Raw genomic sequence first — 19,256 nt, forward strand, 5'->3', positions numbered from 1 at the left:
CTGAGCAGATAAATATTTATCCAATTTATTCAACAACTTCTTATTCACATAATGTAGCAAGTATGAAGATTATAACTAATTCTTCTGTTCATTTCATCCACATAACTACTTTAGTTAGTCCTATGAAATATTGCAGTGGATCAATTTGTTAAGGGCTACTTTAGATTATCATTGTGACTCACTCACTGATAATGTTAGTATATTTTGAAAGCTGATCATAAGAAAAGGGGTGAAGAAGAGCAACACTTCAGTTGCTATGTATCCGGACTTATAAAAATCATATTTCTTGCTTATTTGGAAATAACAAAACATCTGTCAAAAGAACAGATGTCAAATTTGTTCTTCATGAAAACTTATTTAAAATAAACATGGCAACTAATGGAGCAGTATCTATCCATTACTCAATTTTAAATCATTATAACTATGGACAAACATTCTAGACAGAACTGAATGACACAACACTGGTAGGAGTTAACCAAGTCAGCATCACTCTGAAGCATATTGGAGAGCAGGCCATTGTGAGAAGGCAATTGGTATAGGTATAAAAAATGAGAGAGAGAGAGAGAAGTTAAAGTGAGTGTGGGTCTATTGATAGATGTGACTAGATTATTTATAACTGGGAACAGGTAAATGGCAGATAATTTATTGCCTGAATATTTGTGGATTGCCTTTGGGTTATCCAGGGTATTTCCTTTAAAGATCCTATAAAGATCCGGAGACCATTAGCTGGAATATGAACACTGAGGTTCTAGAACAGACTCCTGATTGTACACCTATAATAAGATGGCTACTGGACATCACTCTATCAAAAATGTACTGCAAACTTGTAGCCAATGGACATGCCAATGTAGAAAGCATTTCAGGAGAATACAGCACAGAATTCTTGGAGGTAACAAAACACAAAACCAGAATTAATTATCTCCAGAATCTGCCATATACATGCTTGGCCATGCCTAATGGAGGGATCACGAACCTGTCCAGCTCTCATTGCTCATATTGAGAAATGTATATCACATCGATGGCAGACCCTAACCCTCACTTCACCTTCTTTTGACATATTTAAGCAAAACAATAGTGACATAGACATCTGTTAGGTCAAAAGTTGGGTTTATGATTCAACTGTAGACCCTTTGACTTTAGCTTAGTGCCAATAATTAGCCATTAAACTCACTTTTTTCTTTGCAAATATTTATAACTTTGCTACTTACAGCATTTCTTTTTTTCATTGTTGTCTTTTTAATGCTTTCTTTCTATTTATTTGAGTTGTAAAGCAATAAAATAAAAGTGTAGTCTAATTTGTTCACAACCCCAACTCTAAAACTAACAAAACTGACGAAACTCTATTAGGTACATTTAGAGGTCATTGCTCACTGACATTCAATTCACCCTTTTCAGCTAGAGCAACTTGCCAAAGAGTGAAACGAAAACAGAAATTGCTGAAGAAACTCAGCAGGTCTGGTAGCATCTGTGGAGACAAAGCAGAATCAACATTTCAGCTCCACTGCTGGTTGCACGGGTAGTGGACACCCCACCTCTGCACTATTTTATGCTCTATTCTCTAGGAGGAAAATATCCCATAACAGAACATAGAACATAAAACAGCATAGCACAGGAACAGTTCCTTATCCATCATAATACCATTCTAAAGTAAACCTATCTACCAGCACATGATCCATATCCTTTATATTCTGTGCCTGTTCATGTGTCTGTCTGAATGTCTCTGAAACATTGGTATTGTATCTGCTTCTACCATCTCCCTGGCAGCACATTTTAGGCACCTACCTCCTTCTGTGTAAAAAAAACTTGTCTTGCACATCTCCGTTAAACTTACCCCTTTTAATCCTAAAACTATGCCCCTGGTATTGACACATCCACCCTGGGCAAAAAGATTCAGACTAATCACCCTATCCATGCCTCTCACAATTTTATACACTTCTGTCAGGTCACCCTTCAGCCTCCAATGCTCTAGCAAAAACAATCTAAGTTTGTTCAACCTTTTCTTACAGCTAACACACTCCAATCCAGGAAGCATCTTGGTAAATCTTTTTTGCACCCTCTCCAAAGCTTCCACATCATTCCTATAGTGTGCCAACCAGAAATGCACACAAAAGTTTTATACAGCTGCAACATGACTTGCCAACTTTTATACTCAGTGTCCTAGCTGATGAAGACAAGCATGCTGTATGTTTTCTTTACCACCCTATCCACTTGTGTTGGCACTTATAGGGAGCTGCGAATTTGGATCCCAAGATGATCCCTCTGTATATCAATGCTCCTAAGGATCCTGTAATTTACTGTATATTTTCCTTTTGCAGCTGACCTCCCAAAAAGAATTATTTCACACTAGCCCAAATTAATCTCCATCTACCATTTCTCTGGCCACCTTTCCAGCAGTTCTATGTTATGCTGTATTATTTAACAATTTTCCTCACCATACACAACTCCACCAATTTCTGTGTCATCTGCAAACTTACTAATAAAATCATCTATATATATATATTACAAACAGTAGAGGTCCCAGGACTAATCTTTGCAGAAGACCACTGGTCACAGACCTCCAGTTAGAAAAGCATGCTTCCATAACTACTCTCTGTTTTCTATGATCAAGACAATTATGTCTCAAACTTATCATCTCACCATGCCAAAGAGTGACTTAATCTTCTAGACCAGTCTACCATGAGGGACCTTGTCAAATGTTTTAGTGAAGTTCATGTAGACAACATCCACTGCCCTACCCTTATCAATCATCTTCGTCACTTCCTTAAAAAGCTCAATCAAATTGTGAGACAAGACTTCTACAGCATAAAGCTAAATTGAATATCACTAAAAAGTCTATTGTTTTCCAAATTCAAGTAAATTCTGTCTCTAAGAGTCTTCTCCAATAATTTCGCTACCACTAATGTAAGGCTTACTGGCCTATAATTTCCTGGATAATCCCTGTTATTGACTATCCTCCAGCTTTCTGGTATCCTGCCTGTGACAAAAGAGAATACAAAGATCTCTGTCAAGGCCCCAGTAATCTCCTCCCTTGCCTCCTTCAATATCCTGGAATAGATTCCATCAGGACCTGGGGACTTATCTAACTTAATACTTTTCAAGACACAATACCTCCTCCTTCTTAATATCAACATGCCCTAGAATATCAAAATACTTCTCCCTAATCTAACCATCATCTATGTGCTTCTCCTTGGTGAATACCAACTCCAAGTACTCATTCAGGACCTCATCCATTTCATCTGGCTCCACCCATGAATACCACCCTTTGTCCTTGATTGGACCTCCCCTTTCCATAGATATGCTCTTGCTCTTAATGTATGTATAAAATGCCTTGGGATTCTCCCTACTTGCCAAGGACATCTCATGGCCCCTTTAGGCCCTCTAATTCTTTGTTTAAGTTCTTTCCTGCTTGCACCATCAAGAGCCTTGTCTGATTTCTGTTTCCTAAACCTTACATATGCTACCTTTCTCATTTTGACTAAACTTTCAATATCTCTTGTTATCAAGGATCCCCAAATGTTGCCATCCTTATCCTTTATTCTCACAGAAACATGATTGTCCTGAATTTTGATCAACTGGGCTTTATAGGACTCCCAAATCAGATGTGGATTTATCTCAAAGACAGCCACCCCAATCTATTTTTCCCAGCTCCTGCCTAATGCATTTGTAATTTGCCTTCCAATTTAGCATTTTCATCTGAGGACTAGTCTTACCCTTATCCTTAACTATCTCAAACTTACAGAATTATGATCACTGTTCCCAAAATGCACCCCCGTCTCCCATCCCCCAGTGAAACTTCGATCACCTGGTCAGGTTAATTTCCTGATACAAGATTGAGTATGGTCTATTGGCCCCCTTCCCTAATTGGACTATCTACACTTTATTTCAAAAAAGCCCTCCTGGAGGTACCTAACAAATTCTGCACCATCTCAGCCCCTGGTACTAAGGGAGTCCAAAGATGTGCAGTTTAGGTGAATTCTGAATTAGAGTGGTGCTGGAAAAGCACAACCAGTCAGGCAGCATCTGAGGAGCAGGAAAATCGACGTTTCGGGCAAAAGAACTGATGAAGGGCTTTTGCCCGAAACATTGATTTTCCTGCTCCTCGAACGCTTCCTGACCAGCTGTGCTTTTCCAGCACCACTCTCATCACTCTAATCTAGATTCTGATTTCCAGCATCAGCAGTCCACACTTTTGCCTAGTTTAGGTGATTTGGCCATGCTAAATTTCCCATAGTGTTCAGGGATGTGTAATTTAGGCGCATAAGTCAGGGGTAAATGTAGAATGAGTAATAGGTAAGGGAATGGGTCTGGGAGGGTTACTCATCAGAGGGTCAGTGTGGACTAGTTGGGCCAAATGACCTGTTTCCACACTGTAGGGATTCTCTCTACTTGAGTCCCAGTCAATATGGAGCAGAAAGTGTCAAGATGGGTGGTGGACGGCCTAACATATGACTCCTCACCCCTTATGAAGAGATAATCTTGACTTTGACCACTGGTGAAGGGCTTTTGCCCGAAACGTCAATTTTACTGCTCCTCGGATGCTGCCTGAACTGCTGTGCTTTTCCAGCACCTCTAATCCAGAATCTGGATTCCAGCATCTGCATTCATTGTTTTTATTGCTGCTAGTGCCTGACTAACCATGTCTAATCCTCTGGACTGGTATCTGAGGCTACCCGTGACGTATTGTGCCAGCACCTCCTGACTGAAGGTTATCTGCCTTATCGAGTGATGGAGTCATACAGTATGGAAAGAGATCCTTTGGTCCACCTCAAATGCTTCCCAATTTTCCCAAACTAAACTACTCCCATTTACCTGTATTTGGCCCAAATCACTCTAAACCTTTCTTATTTATGTACCTGTCCAAATGTCTTTTAAATGTTGTAACTGTACCTGCATCTACCACTTCCTTTGGCAGTTCACTTCACATACAAACCACCCACTATGTGAACAAGTTGCCCCTCAAGGTTCTTTTAAATCTTTTTCCTCTCACCTTAAAAAATGCCCTCCAGCTTTGAACTCCCCTACGGTATTCACCTTTTCTATGCCTCTCACAGGTTTATAAACATCTATAATGTCATCCTTCATCCTCCTACACTCCACTGAAAAAAAAAGTCCCAACCCTTCCAGCCTATCCTTATAATTCAAACCCTCCAGTCCTGGAAATATCTTTTTTCTGAACCCTCTCCAATTTAATAATTTCCTTCCTATAACAGGGCAACCAGAACTGTACACAATATTCCAAAAGTGGCCTCACCAACGTCCTGGACAACCGCTTGATGTCCTGACTCCTATACTTAATGATCTAAGCAATGAAGGCAAGCAAGCTAGGACTGCTGACAAATATGACAAACTCCCTGACTTTGTGTCATCGATAAAGGGCAAGCAATAAATACATCAGTCATCCTAGTGTTTCTGCCTGAGGGCTAAGGCATAAAAAAGGTCAGGCAAAGTAGGGATGCTGAGAGCATCCAGGTAGTCTCAAAATCAGCAAGCACTATGACAGCAAGAAAACAGGATAGAAATGCAGTCTAGCCCCAGACTATGAGTTGATTGGTTGTCCCCATGCACAAAGTGTCCATGCTGGAGAATTACAATGATAGTTTCCATTGCACCACGAAGCGCAGCACTGAAGTGTAGAAGTGTACTGTCAGTGGGTTAGAGATGTGGCATGAGGGGTTTCAAGAGGCTGACATGGCTGATGCCATTGCCTGTGAATATAGAGTGAATGTAGCAAGTGCCCATGGACCATGTCCTGAGGTTTTCGTTCCTGGTGTCCAATAACTGAGGTAACTGAGTCAGTAATGAGCTGAAGTCAGCAATTCCTCTTTTGACTTCCATGTCAAGAATCCTGAGTGTAGTTCACTCACAGCAGGTGATAAGAAAGGGAGCTGCATTTTAATAAAGTTAAATCTGCACTTAATAAGATTATGAGCAAGCAATAATCCCTCTTAATAGGTCACTCACTGCTGCCAATTGTGAATCTTGGCTCAGTGTCTGGCAATGTCGATTTGGCCTTGTTGGATTTTTCACATGAGTCTGCTGCATTTCTTACCATGGTCCATATTATTCAGGCCCCTATCAGATTCTGCCCATGGAATACAATGTTAAATTTACTCTTACCTGAGCGAAAGACGTGCCACTTTCTTTTCTATGTTCACTTGTTTCGGCAGTGGAGACCTTGAACGAATTGGCCGTTGCGGCAACATCCGAGGGAAAATGGTATAAGGTACCACAGGAGGCAGGCAAAGCTGAGACAGAACGCTAGCTATTCGCCAACCCAGAAAATGAACTGCTACTGAGTTCCTGAGAGATGTTGATGTTTTAGAGCTTCCACTGATGAAAGGATTTATTGGGCCATTTAACTCTGCCTAGGAAATTTAAAGAAAGATGAACAATACTAATCAAGTGTAGCTTTTTAAAAAAAATTAATTCACAGGATGAGGACACCACTAGCTAGGCCAGCATTTATTGCCATCCCTAATTGCCCAGAGGGCAGTTAAGAGTCAGTCACATTTGAGTCACATATAGCTAAACCATTTAAGGATGGCAGTTTCCTTCCCTAAATGACTTTGGTGAATCTGTCGGGCTTTTCCAACAATCAGCAATGGATTCATGGTCATCATTAGATTCTTAATTCCAGATTTTTATTCAAATTCCCCATCTGCCGTGACAGGATTCAAACCCAGGTACCCAGAACATTACTTGGATCTCTGGATTAATACTACAGTGATAATACCACTAGGCCATCACCTTCCCTAGCCTGGATAAGTTATATTCATTCATCAGTTACATGTTAGTAACACTGGGAAATAAGTTTGAAATGAAATATATTGTCAATCATTATTTACTTCCCCAGTTTTTTACAGCTTCGCCATTAGGAATTTGGCAGATGTGGTGAACCTCTTTGGAAATCCAGTACTAACACAAATCAGAGACTAGAAAACAGAGCAGATTTTGTGGTCTTTTATTGTAGTCCTGTTCTACTCATCTTTTAGGGGACAACTCAATGGAAACACTCTGAGGAAGAAGGTTATAGCTTCAATTCAGATGTTATATTGAAGACGTGCTTGTCATGTCAGGTAACCATGAGGTTCTCATGGCAAACTGTGAAAGGCAAAACAATTTTCCCATTGCATTGAGTGATAGTTATCCTTCAATCAACCTCAGCAAAACAGATTATCTAGGAATTTAACTCCTTGTTATTTATTTGCAAGATTTCTGTGTAAACCATAGCAATAAATATGTTTGAATATGACTTCATTGGCTGTGAAATGCTTAGTAACATCTGAGGTTGTAAAAGGTGTGATATAAATGTAAGTTTTGGACCACCAACAGTGAAGGAATGGCAACATTGTTCCACCTCAGAATGGTGTGTTATCTGGAAGGGAAGTTGCAGCTGGTCTGCCGTCCACAAGGTAGAAGTCAGGACCGCGATGGAATACTGCCCACTTACCTGGATGAATGCAGGTAACTACACTCACAAGTCTTGAAATCATCCAAGTTAAAGCAACCCACTTGATTGGCATCATTTTCACAAACATCCACTCTCTCTGTCACTGACTATCAAAAGCAGTAGTTCCTTAGAAGCACTTTCTAAACCCACAGCCATTTCTAACTAGAAGGACAAAGGCAGCAGTTACATGGGAGAACTATCACCTGCAATTCCCCCTCCAAGCCACACACTATCCTGACTTGGAAATATATTGCAGTTTCTTCAGTGTTGCTGGGTCAAAATCCTGGAATTCCCTGCCAAAGAGCATTGTAATATACTTACAACATGGACTGCAGCAATTCAAGAAGGCAGCTCACCACTGCCTTCTTAAGGGCAACTAAGGACGGGCAACAAATATAATATTCACATACAGGTGATTAAAAAATAGCAGATCGCAGATGGTGAACTTTGAATTCAATAAAATGTGGAATTAAATGTGAGCTGTTGAAAGTTGTAAAAACCCTCTGCTTCGCTAATACCCTTTAGGGAAGGAAATCTGCCATAGTTACCTGATCTGGTCTAATATAACTCCAAATCCATAGCAGTGTGGATGACTCCTAACAGCCTTCTGAGCAATTAGTTTTGGGTAATAACTGCTGGTCTAGCCAACAATGCACATATTCCATGAATGAGTAAAAATTAGAATGGTTTGATTGTCTCTTGTTTGAGATGGTCGTTGCCTGGCACTTGTGTGGTGTGAATGTTACTTGTCACTTATCAGTCCAAATCTGAATGTTGTCCAAGATTTGCTGCAAATTGTGCAAATTCCTTCAGTATTTGAGGATTTATGATGGTACTTAATATTACACAATCATTAGTTAATAACTGCTTCTGACTTTATGATGTAACACATGTTTTTGATAAAGCAACTGAGAATGAACAAGCCTAGGATACCAGCCTGAGGAATTCCTGCAGCAATGTCCTAGGACTGAAATGATTGATCTCTCATGACCACAACTATCTTCCTTTGTGCCAGATATGACTCCAATCAGTAGGGAGACTTGCCCCGAATCCCAATGACATCACCTTTTCTAGGCTTCTTGATGCCATATTCTCACCTCACCACTCTAGGTCAGCTCTATTGTCCATGTTTAGACTAACACTATAATGAGCTCTTGCACCAAATGGCTCTGGCATAGCCCAAACTGAGCATCAATGAACTGGTTATTGATATTTGATTGCTGCTTGATGGGACTGTCAACAACAATTTCCATCACTTTACTGATGCTTGAGAGTGGATTAATGGGGCTTAGAATTCTCTGGCCTTTTTTTTGTGGAGAGAACATACCTGAGCAATTTCCCACATTGTCAGGTAGATGTCAGTGTTGTAGCTGTACTGGAACAGCTTGGCTAGGGGCATGACTAGTTATGAAGCACAAGTCCTCAATAATAATAAGGACTGTGGTGATCACTCCTGCCAATACTGTCCCTCTGATTGGTATCCTTATCACATGCTACAGACCTCTTCTAGCAAGCTATCACTACTGAGCCACTCTTAGTGATTGACATTAACCCAGAGCTCATCCTGTGGCCTAGCTACCCTCAGTATATCCTCTGTGGCATCCAATATGGAAGAGAATTGATTCATTAATTGAGGGAGGTAATTGTCAGATGTCCTTTACCATGTCTGACCTGATACCATGAAGTTTCATGGAGTCCAGATTCAATGAGAACTCTGTGCCACTGTTTCTGACGTCCTACCGGTGGGATAGGATATACCCAGAGATGATATCGGTGATGTCTGGGACATTGTCTATAAAGGGCAATTCTGTGACCATGGGTGTATCAGATTGTTGCTGTTTCAAGTTTAGTTCAAGTTACCAAATGATAGGGAGGACAATGCAGGTTTGGAAAGGCTGGGTAGCATGTTGCCATTTCTATTGGCACGTCAGGCGGTCTATCAAGAGTTATTTCTTTTAAACTTTGTAGCTGAATGGTTTGCCAAGCCATTTCAGAGGGCACTTAGAAGTCAAAAGTACTGCCATAAGGTTGGGGTCACATGTAGAACAGAACAGTAAAGGATGGCAGATCTGTTTGTGTAAAGCTGGGCTGGTAGGTTTATATGATAATTTACAATAGTTCCATGGTGACCAATACTGGGACTAGATTTTAATTGTACATTTATTAAATTTAAACTCCACTAGCTGCTGCAGTGGATTATGTACCCATACCCAGGGCTTGGGTGTCACTGCTTGAATGACATTCTCACTCTGCCACTGCTTTATAGGAAATGTAGTTGAGGTACAGATTGGCCAGGACCTAACTGACCTTAACAAACTTGAATAGCCTGGTTTCAATTCTTCTGAAGGCAAGCATAGTTGAATGAGCTGACATATGATATTCATTTCTCTAAATGGACGATCAGCCATATTGCTCAGCACTGAAACCACATTGTGAGTTTTAGGTTTTATTAAACATTTTTTAAGGTCTCACTTAGCCCACCAGTTGAATTCTGCACAAGCCCTCAGTGTCCATATTTGATGCTACATTATCCTGTGGAATGTGGTAAGGATAATACAAGCTTGGTGTATTCTAGCATATCAGTGCTTATTAGACAGCGCAATATATATCTTGTTAAATTAAAGTAAACAGGTTTGGTTCCAACTGAAACTATGGAAACTGTGTTTCAATTTCCCATACCCACATACACTCAAATTACCTCAGCTACTTTAATAGCTCCCAAGACTTGAGTATCCTGCTCCAACGTTTGGTGTTTTTGGAGAGCATCCCATGCAGCATTCCTCAACCCCTTTTGGTTCTTGTCACCATAAAGAATGTGGCAGAATTTTGCTAAACTGTATGCTGCTCCATAACGAATCCACCAATTACTATCCTGATCTATAGAGTAAATTAAAAAGGGAACATTGTGATAAAACTGAACTGGGTATTTGAAAATATTTTTAGCTGTTTAAGTCCTTAAGTAGATTAATAACTAATCATTCATATTATTTGATATCGGTTAGACTACGACATACATAGTACCTACATAACACTAGCGATTTTACTTTAAAGGTAGCTAACAGTGAAGTGATTTGAGGCCCTCCAAAATCCCATAAAATAAACAAAAAGTTCTCTTTAGCAAAATAAGTTGGAAAATGTAGGGAATGTTACTATAGGGAATTTAGAAGAGATTCAGGTTATATTGCAAGAAACCATAATTTCAAACTTGAAGTCATGTTTCTAACAGAGACCACAAATGGCACAGTGCCTCAAATATTGCAATTTTGTTTTTGTTGTATTATTCACATAGATTTCAATATAGGTCAATATATCATTGAACCGGTATGACATCACTCTGAATCATTTCCTCATTTTGCTTTCTACTTGGAATTTGGCACAAAGAAAAATTTCTTCTTATTGACACATGACTGTCACAAGAGGGTCTGATGCTACACATGCTCTGTGTGATCTCACTCAGTAGATTGTTTGATTACAGGAGAGGGAATCATGGTGAATTCAATCCTGTGTATAAGCATTTTAGGAAGAGTCATTGAGTAGTGATCAACATTGGAAACAGAAGATAAATTTTCCTTTTCTCCTTGCCCATGAGTAATAAAAGCCAACTTTAGCATGACTACAGTTGCACTGGATGAGATCAGCTAATTTGGCAGTGAGCAGAGATCAAATGCGGAAAATCTGTCCTTGATTGTGCTCTATATTCATCAACTCATTTTTCCAATTTGACAATTAGGCAAGCTATGGAATACTAAGAAGCTTACATTTCTATGGTTGATAAGCACCATTTATTATCACTGAGTATTTATGAAATCATAAAATAGGAACTAATCTATCAGGGAGGTTAACTCAAAATGTAATTATGTTTCATAATTTTCAATGATTTGCAAATTTAATATACCTAAGTGATTAAAAGATATATTCTAAAAAGCATATCACACTTCCTACAGCAACAAAATCAATGGTGTATTTTGCACACACAAAGGGATGGACAATCATTGCTGTGTCACACCCATTTTAGAAATGAAAAAAAATGAAACTGATTTTGAATGAAAGAAAAACAATTTCACAAAACAAATGGCAATGGACCAATAATGGCCCTTTAAAGTAAAATTTGTCTTGAGGACGAAGAAGCAAAAACCTATCTGGACTCCAATCCTACTACCACAACCCACTACACACTCATCAGTATTATTCAAAAGCATCATCAATGATTACAGGTTAGTTGCTTACTTTTGTTTTAGGCTATGGCTAAATTCTGGATATTTTGGTGTTTCCCAAGGTATTTTCAAACTTGAAAAGTATACAGCGGATGATGTGTCAGTTGTTGAAATACGTTTTACTAATCTCAAGACTTGCACAAACCTGCTGCTTCTGGGGTGTGTGAATAGACCTTCCTCTTGGAATAAGATATGACTGGGAGAATGAGTAGAAGTAATATCCAAATGATGCCAGATCAGTGGGTGGGTGGGGGGGGTAGTGTTATTCAGCAGAGACATCATCAAAAATCAAAGAAGGAATTTCTGTATCCAAGAATGGTGAGAACGTGGAATTCTCTACCACAGGAAGCTGTTAAAATGGATAGTATAAGTATCTTTAAGGGGAAGGTCGACAGAACATGAGGGGGGAAGGAAAAAAGAATGCTTGTAATGATAGATTCAAAAGAGGCCAAGTGGGTGGATATTCAAGTAGAACATGAAAACCAACAGATGCAGGAATAAAAAAATCAACATTTTCTGGTGAATCTCAGCAGGTATGGCAGCATCTGTGGGGAAAAAAAGCAGAGTTAACATTTCTAGTCTGGTGAGTTTTGATGAAAAGTCACTGAACTCAAAACGTTAACTCTGCATTCTTCCCACATATACTGCTAGACCTATTGAGTTTTGCCAGCAATTTCTGCTTTTATTTCAGATCTCCACCAGCCACAGTTCTTTGTTTTACCAACTTTGGTTGGGCTGAATGGCCTGTTTCTGTGTGATATAAGAATAAAAGAACCAGGAGCAGAAGTGAGAAATTCAGCCCATCAAGCCTGCTCTGCCATTCAATACAATCATGGCTGATATCACCACAACCTCAATTCCACTTTCTTGCCTACTCTCAATAACCCTTCAACCCATTACTAATTAAAAATCTGAATATCTCCTCTTAAATTTATTCAGTGAACCAATATTCTCTCTGAGATAGTGAATTCCACAGATTTATGACTCTTTGAGAGAAATAATTTCTCCTGATCCCTGTTTTAAATCTGTCATCTCTTATCCTAAAACTATGTCCCCTCATTCTAGATTGCTCTATATGAGTAAACGTCTTCTCTATATCTACTTTGACAATCACCTTTAGCATCTTATATATCTTAATTAGATTTCCTCTCATTCTTCTATACACTATAGAGTATAGGCCTAATCTACTCAATCTCTTCTTACAAGACAAACCCCTCATCTCTGGAACAAAAACAATAATTGCTGGAAAAGCTTTGAAGGTCTGGCAACATCTGCAGAGAAAAATCAGAGTTAATGTTTTGGGTCAAGTGACCCTTCCTCATAAATGATGGTGGCTAGGAAAATGTCGTTTATATGCAGAAGATACGATGAGGGGGAGGGGGAGGGGGTAACAAGTAAACGATAGGTGGGGGTAGAGCCCAAAGAGAGAGAAGAACATCTTTCAATATTTCTTCACCATCTTTCAATTTTTATAACAGAGAATAGTTGGACAAAGGAGTGGATAATGATCTGGCTATGAGAGTGAATAGCTATTTATGGGGACTGTTATTGGCTAATAATGTATTGCATGTAATAGCAGACTATGTGGTAACAAGTGTCCTCGCCTCTGGAATCAATCTAGTGAACTTTCTCTAAACTGCCTCCAATACAACTATATCCCTCCTCAAATAAGAGAACCAAAACTGTTCACAAAATTCCAGGCACAGTCTCACAGATACCTAGTGCATTTGCAGCAACACTTCTCTACTTCTATACTCTGTCTCTTTAGCCAAAATTACATTTGCCTTCCTTATTTTCTGCCTTGCTTGCATATGAGTTTTCTGTGATTCATGCGGGAGAACACCCAGATCCTCTGCACGGAAGCACTCTGATGTTTCTCTCCACTTAGGTAGTAAGTTGCCTTTCTGTTCATTCTTTCTATTCTATAATCCCATACTTATGTATGTTGAAATTTTGGCGAATTCATCAAACCTATGCATATGCATTTGTAAATTTCTTACTTCTTCATTACAACTATTTTTAGTGTCATCTGAAAAATTTGGCTATAGTATCTTCTATCTTTACATTCAGGTCATGAATATAGATTATAAATAGTTGAGAATCAAGGTCTGAACACTGTGGCACTCTATTCGTTACAGCTTGCCACCCAGAAAAAGACTCATTTATTCCAAGTCTCTGCATTCTGTTGGTTAGCCAATCCTTCTTCCAAGCTAATATATTCCCCAGTTCCCTTGTGATCTTACCTTGTGCATTATCCTTTTGTGTGTCACTTTATCAAATGCATCTGGAAGTGCAAAACTACTACAACAATAGGATCCCCATTATCCACTTTGCTCATCACATAGAACGATAAAATCATATAAATATATAGCATCTGGTAACAGACCTCTAGTCCAAAATGCAACCCTGCATAACCACCCTCTGCCTCCTACCATTTCACCAATTTTGTATCCAAAAGGCTACTTCTCCCTGTATTCCATGTGATCCAATCTTGTTAACCAGTCTACCATTCAGAACCTTGTTGAACATCTTACTGAAGGCCTTATCTTCAAAGAACTCTGAAATATTTGTCAAATATGATTTACCCTTCATAAAACAATGCTGACTGTGATCGATTGTGTTTTAACTTTCCAAATGTCCTGTTATTACTCCTTTAATAATGGTTTCTAACAATTTCCCAACGATACACATTAATCTAACTGGTCTATAGATTCCTAATTTCTACCTCCATCCATTTTTTTTTTGAATAAGGGTATTATCTTAGCATTTTTACAATCCACTGTAAACAGTCCCACATCCAGGGAGTTTTGAAATTTTATACCCAGTGAATCAACTATCGCTTCTGCCATTTCCTTTAAGACCCTAAGGTGTAGTCATGAGGACTTAGGGATTTGATTGCCTTCAATCCTAATAGTTTGCTCAGTACTTTCTCTCTTTCTATAATCTTTGCATTCCCTATTACTGGTGGGATGGTATTAGTGTCCTCCACCATGAAAACTAAGGGAAAATATTGATTTAGTGTCTCTGCGATTTCTATGTTCCTCACTATTAACTTTCCAGTTTCATTTTCTAATGGACCAACATTCATGTCAGTTAGTCCCTTCCTGTTTTTATACATATAGAAGCTTTTGATAACTTTTTTATATATTTTGCACTAATTTTCTATCATAATTTACCTTGTATCTCCCAAATAATTCTATATAAAGAGGCAGTTCAGAGCAGGGCTATTTGCTAGAAGACAGAGGAGGATGGGAGGATATAGAAAAGAGGATAAAGAGGATAAGATGCAAAAAGAAGAAGAGAAAAGGGAGCAGAAATTTATCAGCAATTCAAGACTTGGCATCAATAAGGTGCTTTGGACCTCTCATACAGAGAACAGCCAGGGAATTCCTAGAGGCATGGCACTCATCCACAGATTCTATCAACAAACACATCGACCTGGACCCAATATACCGGCCACTGCAGTGGACAGCTCGAACTGACAACCGGAAGCGACAGAGACAAACCACTATAAATGCCAGAGGAAACATCACAGAAGCGCTTCACAGGAGGCTCCCAAGCACTGAGGATGTCACCTAGACAGGGAACAAAACGTTTGCAACACAAATTCCCAGCTCGGCAAACAGAACCACAACAACGAACACCCGAGCTATAAATCTTCTCCCAAACTTTGAATATTCAACAACTATCTGTAACGTCATGATTTCGCATATTCCTCACTTTACTATTACTGTCAAGCCTGCTTCAATGAGGAGTTCAGGAGGGCATGGCAGGAGCAGTGCCAGGGATATACATAAATATAAGGTGTTAACCTTGTGAAGTGATAAAGCCAAACTACCTGCACAGCATGCAGCAAAATTAGTGAGCAATAGATTGAGCTGAGTAATCCAAAACCAATGGAGCAGATCTGCCATATAAAGTCATGAATGGTGGCATGCAATTAAACAACTTAGAGGAGGATGAGGAGGCTCCACAAATATCTTCATCCTTAATGACGGGGGAAGCCAGCACATGTGCAAAAGGCAAAACTGATGCTTTTGAAACAAGCTGAATTTGCATCGTCCAGAAGTGCAAAGTGGAACATCCATTTTTGCTGTCATCCTGAGATGTTCATGCTCAGTATGTCCAGAGTTAGAGAACAGATTTATATAGCTATGACACCTTGAAAACCTATTTTTGCATTGGTATTAAAGTGCATGATCGCAACTGCCTGATACATGCCAGCACCGTTGCACTGCATCATTCAGATTTTGATGTGAGTTGCTTGTGTTACTATAGAAGCAGAAATATTGACCATCAAAAGCTTCATTAAAGTTAGCTCCACAAGAATGGTTTTTGAATTGGAAATTAGTTTTATGCTGGAAAGTATGGGCTCCAAGCACTGTGTAAAGCCCTGAACTGAATTTGTGCTGGATTTCTCCATGGTTTTAGACATGAGGATAGGCTTTCTGATGCCCAGTGTAGCTCTCATCGAGTATTCTGCAGCTGAATTTATATATTATCTCCACACTGGTGAGTTCGTTCCTACGCTGCTCTTGTCCCCATGTCTGACTACAGTATATTTGTGCCCAATATTTCAACATGCGCAGATACTAACCCTATATCATTCTTTAAGGTATATGCATTGTCAGTATCAGAGTTGTTGGCAATGAGCGCAAAATCAAGTAATATTGTGTGTTCATCATCATTGTCTTCTTGGTCTTCTTCAGGTACCAGGGTTGTTGGAGACCTTGAATATTTGAAAGGCAAATAGGAGTGGAGAGATATGTTGAGAAAATAAAGTGCAAGATATAAGAACTGAAAAGTTTGAAGATGAGACTTCCTTGAGGAGGAAACAAGCAGGATTGATAAAGGAGACGTACTAGATGTAATATATTTGGATTTTCAGAAGGTGTTGGATAAGTTACCACATATTAGGCTACTTGATAATATAGGATTGGCTAACTAATAGAATACAGAGATTTGGAATAAAGGGGGCCTTTTCAGGATGGCAATCTATAACTAGTGGAGAGCCACAGGGGTCAGGGTTGGGGCCATAATTATTTGCAATATTTATTTAATGATGAGGAAAGTGAATGCATTATAGTCAAGCTTGTGAATGACACAAAAATAAGTGGGAAGGTATGAGGTGATGATGACAGATTAAACAAGTGGGCAAAAATTAAACAGGGTGGCACGGTGGCTCAGTGGTTAGCACTGCTGCCTCACAGTGCCAGGGACCCAACCTCGGGCGACTGTGTGGAGTTTGTACATTCTCCCCGTGTCTGCGTGGGTTTCTTCTGGGTGCTCTGGTTTCCTCCCACAATCCAAAGATGTGCAGGTTAGGTGAATTAGCCTTGATAAATTGCCCATAGTGTTCAGGATGTGCAGGTTAGGTGCATTAGTTAGGGTTAAATGTGGAGGAATAAGGTAAAGGGTCTGGGTGAGTTATTATTCGGAGGGTCGGTGTGGACTTGTTGGACTGAAGAACCTGTTTCCACACTGTAGGGATTCTAATTCTAAAAAACTTGGCAAATGAAATATAACATGGGAAAATGTGAGGTTGAGCACTTTGGCAGAAAGAATAAAGGAGCTGAAGACTACTTAAATGGAGAAATAATACAGAAAACTATAGAACAGAGGATTTGAGAGTCCTCATCCATGAATCACAAAAAGTTAACATCCAATTCAGATGGTAATATAGAATGCAAAAGGAATGTTAACCTTTATTTCAAAGGGAATTGAATATAAAAGTGGGGGGTTTTCACTAAAATTATACAAATAGTCAGACCACAGCTGGAATACTGTGAACAGTTTTGGTCCCCTTATCTAAGGAAAAATATAATGACATAGGCAGCAATTCACAAAAGGTTCATGAGAATGACACCACATATGGAGGGACTATTTTAAGAGGAGAAGCTGAGTAGGTTGGGCCTGTAGTCAGGCCCTGATGAAGGGCTTTTGCCTAAAACATTGATTTTCCTGCTCCTCGGATCTGCCTGACCTGCTGTGCTTTTCCAGCATCACTCTAATCTTGACTGTAATCTCCAGCATCTGCAATACCCACCTCTGCCTGGGCCTGTAGTCACTGGAGTTTAGAAGAATCAGGGGAGACTTTACTGAAGGATTGAAAGATTCTTAGGAGACTTGACAGGTTAGATTTAGAAAGTTCATTACTTTTGTGAGACAGTTTAAGACCAGAAGCCATAATCCAATGATAAGGGTCACACATTTAAGACTGAGATGAGGAGGAATTTCTTCTCTCAGAGGAGAGTGAATCTGTGGAATTCTTGACTACAGAGGATTGTTGAAGCTGTGTCATTAAGTGTGTTTGAGACTATATAGACAGATTTTAATCAGTAAGGGAATCAAGGATTACGGGGCGGAAAGCAGAAAGTAGAGTTGAGGGTTATCAGATGAGCCATGATCTCATTTAATGGCTGAGCAGACTCAAAGGACTCTTATGGCCTTGTGAGGTGGAAATAGGATGCAAATAGGTTTGGTTTGAGGATACCTGTCAAGGATATGCAGTGATATTGGGACACACTAAAAGAAGTAGCATTCATTAAAAATAAGCAACTAGTGACAGTAGTCCGCATGCTAAAATATAATATTGTAAATGATGAAGCTACTCTGTAGTGTGCCACCAGTGAGAAAGGTCCAATACCAATGCAACAAGGACAACTAGTTGCAATTGTGTCAAAGGCATGAAAACAAATGAGAGTATACTATGCGCAGATCGAGAAAGAGTGTCTGGGTTCAGAAGAAAGGTTACTCGATCCAAAACATTAACTCTGCTTTCTCTCCACAGATGCTGCCAGACCTGCTGTGCTTTTTCCAGAAATGTCTGCTTTGTTGCTAATTTCCTGCATCCACAGTTCTTTAGGGTTTTTTTGTCTGGCCAATGTCTTTGCTTATGAAATTTTCATCAATACCTGCTTAGCAGATACAAAGTCATAGTTAAACATGTCAATTTTTGTATCATCTGTGAATTTACTGATCAACCCTCCTACATTCAAGTCTAGATAATTTATATAAACCTTAAACTGGAAGAGCCCCAACACTGACACCTATGGGATTTCACTGGACATAGATTTCAGTCGGAAAAACATGCCTCAATCGTCACCTTCTGCTCCTGCCACTCAGCCAATTGTGGATCTAATTTGCCAAATTTCCTTGGATTCCATGAACTCTTACCATTGTTATTTATACCAAATAAAATATTAGGTTATCTTGCCCAATAACTGCAAACTCAATCAATAAAACTAAAGGAGCAAATGTAGGCCACTTGCCCATTGGCTCAGCTCCATCATTCAATGAGACGACTGATCTGACAATCCTTAACTCTACTTTATTGTCTTTCTCCCCATACCCCTTAATTCCCGTACTGATTAAAATTCTGCCTATCTGAGCTATTAACATACTGCAGCCTTCTGTGATAAAGATTCACTGCCCTCTTAAAGAAGGAATTCCTTCTCATTTCTCTATTAAATGGTTGACCTCCTGCTCGGAGATAACACCATCTATACCGTCCCACAAGTAGAAACCACCTCTCAGCAGCTACCCTGTCAAGTCCTGTAACAATCTTGTATGCTTCAATAAGGTAGCTTCTC

The 19,256-nt window shown here is 39.4% G+C and overlaps 1 protein-coding gene across 1 annotated transcript in view; it reads right to left on the reverse strand.

Moving 5' to 3' along the window:
- tmem232 (transmembrane protein 232) overlaps positions 1-19,256 on the reverse strand; it is a 132,857-nt gene that overhangs the window by 19,123 nt on the left and 94,478 nt on the right. The window contains exons 12-13 of the mRNA XM_072583646.1: positions 10,149-10,327; positions 6,118-6,365 (exon numbers count right to left, since the gene is read on the reverse strand). Of these exons, the coding sequence (XP_072439747.1) occupies positions 6,118-6,365; positions 10,149-10,327 (427 nt within the window). The remainder of the gene's footprint in view (positions 1-6,117; positions 6,366-10,148; positions 10,328-19,256) is intronic.

The sequence above is a fragment of the Chiloscyllium punctatum genome, chromosome 2 (genome assembly GCF_047496795.1).
Source record: "Chiloscyllium punctatum isolate Juve2018m chromosome 2, sChiPun1.3, whole genome shotgun sequence".
NCBI classification, from domain to species: Eukaryota; Metazoa; Chordata; class Chondrichthyes; order Orectolobiformes; family Hemiscylliidae; genus Chiloscyllium; species Chiloscyllium punctatum.